The sequence below is a fragment of the Pelobates fuscus genome, chromosome 5 (assembly GCF_036172605.1).
Source record: "Pelobates fuscus isolate aPelFus1 chromosome 5, aPelFus1.pri, whole genome shotgun sequence".
NCBI classification, from domain to species: Eukaryota; Metazoa; Chordata; class Amphibia; order Anura; family Pelobatidae; genus Pelobates; species Pelobates fuscus.
This window is the reverse complement of record NC_086321.1, coordinates 171,327,528-171,333,527: the sequence shown is the minus strand read 5'-3', so window position 1 is coordinate 171,333,527 and position 6,000 is coordinate 171,327,528. Positions and strand designations below refer to the sequence as shown.

The following is a 6,000-nucleotide window of genomic DNA, read 5'->3' as shown; positions in this document are numbered from 1 at the left end:
TGTGTGTTACTGAGTATGTTTGTGTGCATCTGTTAGTGAGTGTGTATGTATGTCTGTCACTGAGTGTGTGTCTGTCAGTAAATGTGTGCGTCTGTTCATGAGAGTGTGTGTGTGTGTGTCTAAAGCACTTACCTTTCTCCAGCGCCGGACTCCCTTGGCGCTGGGGATCCCTCCGTCCCGATCCGCCTCTCAGCTCCGAATGCACATGCGTGGCAAGAGCCATGCGCGCATTCAAACCGCCCATAGGAAAGCATTACTCAATGCTTTCCTATGGACGTTCAGCGTCTTCTCACTGTGATTTTCACAGTGAGAATCGCAGAAAATCCTCTAGCGGCTGTCAATGAGACAGCCACTAGAGGCTGGATTAACCCTCAGTGAAACATAGCAATTTCTCTGAAACTGCTATGTTTTCAGCTGCAGGGTTAAAACTAGAGAGACCTGGCACCCAGACCACTTCATTGAGCTGATTTGATCTGGGTGTCTGTAGTGGTCCTTTAAGTGTATGTGTTTATGCATGCACTGGCGTACATACCGCGGTCGCACGGGTCGCAGCCCTGCGACCAGGTGCCCGCCGCATGTGTTGCGGCCCCAGCCCGCGCAGAGTAAGCGCGCGGGGGGGGCCGCCCACGGATCAGTTTTCGCACTGGGGCCCCATGGGTTGTGTGTACGCCACTGTCACTACCACTAGATTACCTATAGATGGGCCTATCTTCAGGTCACTTAGCAATCTCCTTGACACAGCCCCATTCGACATCGGCACAAATACAGTGATCAAAGCTGCTATATATCTCGCTTTCTATGGTTTTCTCAGACCTAGAGAGTTCACCGTGGTTTGCCAAGGAGATATTACGCTAAGCCTTAAAATATCACACCTCACTAAGATAGAGGATCACTATCTGCTTTCGATCACTACACCCTACTATAATTCCTCTCTTCCCTACTGATAATGCCTGGTGTCCGGTAAAAGTACTAGACCACCTACAGTCAACTCTGCACGGTCACCTACCGGACTCTCCGCTCTTAACACTACAAGGGCACCCGTTAACCACTGCAAAATTGATGGTACATATCAGAACTCTGTTATCTAAGCTCGGACACAACCCGGCTGCATTCTCCGGGCACTCCTTCCGTATAGGAGCCGCCTCCGCAGCCTCTAGCACTAACACACCGGTCCACATCATCAAGAGACTGGGACGATGGAAATCCTCCATATATAACGCATATATTCCACAGCCGGAGAAAGAACTTCGACAAGCTTTCAGGAACTTGGTCTTGTAAAATGCAATAAAGTGTGTATTTCTCGAATTTATCTTTTGCCCTCTTTTATTTACAGGCCCACTCGTACGTTGGTTTTGGCACACCACAACCAACTTTGCTCACAGTTACTATCCATTTAAATTCCGAGCACAAGTAAAAGGCCATTAGGCCTGAATTTGTGGGAGGAGTAAGTCCCCTACTTAAACTCCCAGCCCCTACTCACCTCTGCCGTTCAGCTGATTGTCCCCTCCCACCTACACCCTGTTATAACTACATTCTCCTTGGTGGGCCCTCTTTTATTTACAGACCCACTCGTACGTTTGTTTCGGCACACCACAACCAACTTTGCTCACAGTTACTATCCATTACGTATTTAAATTCCGAGCACAAATATATATATATATATATATATATATATATATATATATATATATATATATACACACACACACACACACACACACACACACACACACACGGAAAATATTAATTACTCTTTGTCAAATGCATATAGGCGTATTCACTAAACTCAGGTTTGTGAAGAATTGGACAGAAATTACTAAATTTAGGTTAGAATGTTGTGAGGTAAAAAAAAATGAGTTGGCTATTTTTGTTCTGCAATTTCCACTTCCCTTTTTATTATTTCTCCACCAGTAATCGTTTAGTGAAATACTCCAATATTGTTACACATAAGTGAGAACTAAAGTTGTTACTTGTCAGCAATACATATTAGTAAGACAAGATACACAACATGTATTTGTGTAGTTAATAATGCTGATTTGTTTTTTACCAGTCTTTATGTCACTTTTCACAGTTTCTGATGGTCTTCACACTCCCAAGTCTCAATTCCTAAATGGAGCCTGTTCTTCCTCATTACTTTCACATGAGTTCACAAATCCACTGACACCATTTTCTGAATGCACGTAAGTTTGTTTAGGATCCTAAAAATCAACATCATTGAGGCATCACAATTACAATTATTACTACAGTTACAAAATATATGCATTACAGATATTGGCAGCTGCTGCAACAGTAAAGCGGCAATAATTATTTTTTTTTTTTTTTTTAAACACACTGAAGCTTGGTATAGTGGTTATAATGCTCACCATTAGATATGCTACATAATTAATGGAATATATATATATGTAGAAATATATATCACTTTTTTTTTTTACTGTATATGTTTTTAAAACGAACCAGTCAAATTCCACAGTTTACATTTCAGTAGTCTTATAAAATCTTCTTAATGTTATTAAAAGATCAAAATGGCTTATTTGTATTGGAAATCCACGTGATCTGTTTGTTAGTGAGAGCAGCCACGTTAGGAGCTGTGAGGATAAAGGGAAGTAGTTATTTACTCCACCTGTAATTAGGAATTCTCTGCTTTTATACCAAGGTTTATAGTGCTCATAAACTGCTAGATCTATTTAATTAAATATTATAATTTCATGTTTTTCAGCTCCCCCACCTATCTCTTCCGTCTTATGGCGGTCATAGTTCACCACGGTGACATGCACTCTGGACATTTTGTAACTTACAGACGCTCCCCTCCTGCAGTTAGGTCTTCAAAGCCGCCTAGCCAGCAGTGGCTATGGATTTCAGATGATACTGTGCGAAAAGCCAACCTGCAGGAGGTCCTCTCCTCTAGTGCTTATTTGCTCTTCTATGAACGGGTCAGGTCCAAGCTGCACTGCCCAGGGCAAGAATTCTTTTCCGAATAGTAAGTACACAAGTTGACGATGGCTGGGATGTCATAGAAAAAAAACTTTCAAAGCAGGAAAATAGTAGTGATTTCATGTGTGTCTGTCTGCAAAGAACAAGCATTTATTACAGTCATGCTAAAATTGTTTGCATTTGTTTCGAACAATAGGGTACATTTATGTTTGCCTTTATTTTCCTTGTTATCAAAATATTTATCGTAATAATTAGTATGGTTTACAACGTCTATCTCTCTGTCCACCTGTGATTTACCTGTGATTTTGTATTTAACACTTAAAACAGGAATAACAAATTAATTATGTCTTGTGTGGGGTTGGGGGCGTGTTTGCAAAAAATAGTACCAAAGATTTGGTCCAGCCATACACCTGTTGATGTATGAATACACCAATGAATTACTGCCAATGGGGAAACTAAACCATTTTAAGGGCAAAGTGGGCAATATATATATATTTATATTACAAGACCCAGTTTTGCTCCACTCAGATATTAAACAAACACAGGCTGAATACAGATTAAGAGGAAAAATAAATATTTTGCATACTATGCAAACAGAGCACCTATACACTTCAAGAAGTTTCTGTGTTCGCTGGGAAGTAATCGGTCTAAAATTTCACTAGAGAATGTCAAGTCTTCTGAAGACAATGCTTCAAAAATGTGTTTGGACCACATGCTCTTTCATGCTCTGTTTCAACTCTGACAAATGTGCCACAAAAATGTTGTTGTTTTTTTATGCTGTATGAAACATTTTTCTTGTATATAAATGTATATAAGAGATATATTTATTAATATCTGGAAAATTATATTTAATTAGATGTAATTTGATTTATTCGTTTTAATATGATGTATACCAATGGTAATAAAGATGTTTTGTTGATTGTTGGTTAATTATAGTTGAAAGCAGTTGTAAATATTTTATAACAGAAACAAAATGTAATTCCGTAGTTATGTTTGCATATTCACACACTTGCTACAGAAATGGTGAATGTTGTGTCCAGAAGCCGTCTGCTCGTGAAAACACTTTAAGCATGCACCTGACAGGATTAATCACATTATGAATTGTCTTTGAGGGAATAGGCATAAAATGATAAAAGGTGACATGACCCCCAAGAGATGACTAAGTATATACGATATCTAAAATTGGTAAAATTGGCCATGATGAGCATATTTTTTTTTTTTTTTTTTACTTTGGGCTGTTACTTGTATCAAAGCAATTACAATCCAAATTTCACAAACCATTTCATTTTTCTGCTGGTATTGCAGCCCAAGTCAGAAAATGTCTTAAAGGAAAATTGTCATTATTTTATTTTTATTTCCAATGTATAATTTTTATTGGTTTCTCACTTTTTTATTACATAGAAAAAGATCAGTCAAACAATTTCAAATACAGATACAAGAGGTACATTGTCGTATGCAACATCTGGTATGCGATTGGGAATGGTCGTACAATTACAGTCATAAATAAGTAAAATTTTCATTACTTGTAACATGTGAGCAAGGTGCAGTATAGTGATTTGCTAGATATTTTTTTTTTGTGTGAAGCATTCCTCAGGGTATATATCAAGATAGCAGAATAAACTCTTGGCTGTGGTGTAACAGTGTGACATAAAATTTACAATGATACATCACTTTCAAGACATAACTTCTGGCAATCAGGTTGAAAGTCATATTTATTTTGTTTTTAATTAATATTACTGAAAACTAAACATTCCAAAATTTATAACAACTATAGTTTTATTTAAAATTTTCTAGCGCACCCTTATATTAAACTATTTTTGAATGGTTTGACTTCTTACCTGGTGTCCACTGGGCACAGCTCCACACTTTCATTACCTCCGCTATAGAGAGACAGAATCTCCTCGACCAAGCATAGACATAGAGGGCCAGCTTATTGGCTGAGACTGTCAACTGATTGACCTCTGCACTTAAAGGACCACTTCAGCTTAATGAAGTGGTCTGGGTGCCAGGTCCATCTAGGATTAACCCTTTCTGATGTAAACATAGCAGTTTCAGAGAAACTGATATGTTTACATATGGGTTAATCCAGCCTCTAGTGGCTGTCTCATTGACAGCTGCTAGAGGCGCTTCCGCGCTTCTCACTGTGATTTTTCACAGTGAGAAGACGCCAGCGTCCATAGGAAAGCATTGAGAATGCTTTCCTATGGACTGGCTGAATGTGCGCGCGGCTCTTGCCGTGCATTCAGCCGATGACGGGGAAAGAAGGCGGAGAGTCCCCACCGCCGAGGGAGCCCGGCAGTTGATAAAAGGTATGTGTTTAAACCCCCCCCCCCCTCACCCTAGAGCCCGGTGGGAGGGGGACCCTCAGGGTGGGGGGGACCTAGAGACCCTATAGAGCTAGGAAAACGAGTATGTTTTCCTGGCACTATAGTGGTCCTTTAAGCCAAGTTTTACACTGCCACTTAATTGAGACCATCCAGCAGTCTGGTTGATGTTGTGGAAGAGAGATCTATAGACCCCAGTTAAGAATTCAAACCATTCTGAAACAATTTGATTTCTTTCACGCAGGAGGCTGCTGTAGATTCTATCAGGCTATTAACAGAGCAAGAAATTAAATCTTCTAAATTATAAACACACAAGGAAGCTAAAAATATACACTCTGTGTGTAGGGAGGATGTGTGAGTCACAGCCGGGGAGGTGTGGCTAAGGCTGCATACACAAAATCAAAAGTGATGTTGCACCACTTTAAGTTATATAAGAGCGCTTAATTTGTACAATATGCTATGTAATTGGATTGCGGACCTTGGCGTCCTTGTTTACGTCATAGGCCAACTCAGCCCTGCGTGGTTGTCTGATCTCAAATGTAATTTATGAAAAATGGTTTCATTGTGGATGCTTGTGTATCCCGCAGTTGTGTTCACTTTATGCACAGTGACCAATAAAAATCTTATTAACAAAAAAACACAAAAGTGATTTAACTCGGAAATGGCAGGAATAAACATGTATTCTTGACCCTATAGTGTTAAAATCACCACCTAGCCCCCCTGGCTCCTCCTTGCCTCCCTAAAT

The 6,000-nt window shown here is 39.7% G+C and overlaps 2 protein-coding genes across 3 annotated transcripts in view; one reads left to right on the top strand and one right to left on the bottom strand.

Moving 5' to 3' along the window:
- The window catches only part of USP30 (ubiquitin specific peptidase 30), a 46,796-nt gene extending 43,818 nt beyond the window's left edge, over window positions 1–2,978 (top strand). For both annotated transcript variants that reach the window (XM_063454682.1, XM_063454681.1), the window contains exons 12-13: window positions 2,072–2,180; window positions 2,717–2,978. In XM_063454682.1, the coding sequence (XP_063310752.1) occupies window positions 2,072–2,180; window positions 2,717–2,978 (371 nt within the window). The remainder of the gene's footprint in view (window positions 1–2,071; window positions 2,181–2,716) is intronic.
- The window catches only part of ALKBH2 (alkB homolog 2, alpha-ketoglutarate dependent dioxygenase), a 32,055-nt gene continuing 29,013 nt past the window's right edge, over window positions 2,959–6,000 (bottom strand). The window contains exon 4 of the mRNA XM_063454687.1: window positions 2,959–3,064. Within this exon, the coding sequence (XP_063310757.1) occupies window positions 3,026–3,064 (39 nt within the window). The 3' untranslated portion in view covers window positions 2,959–3,025. The remainder of the gene's footprint in view (window positions 3,065–6,000) is intronic.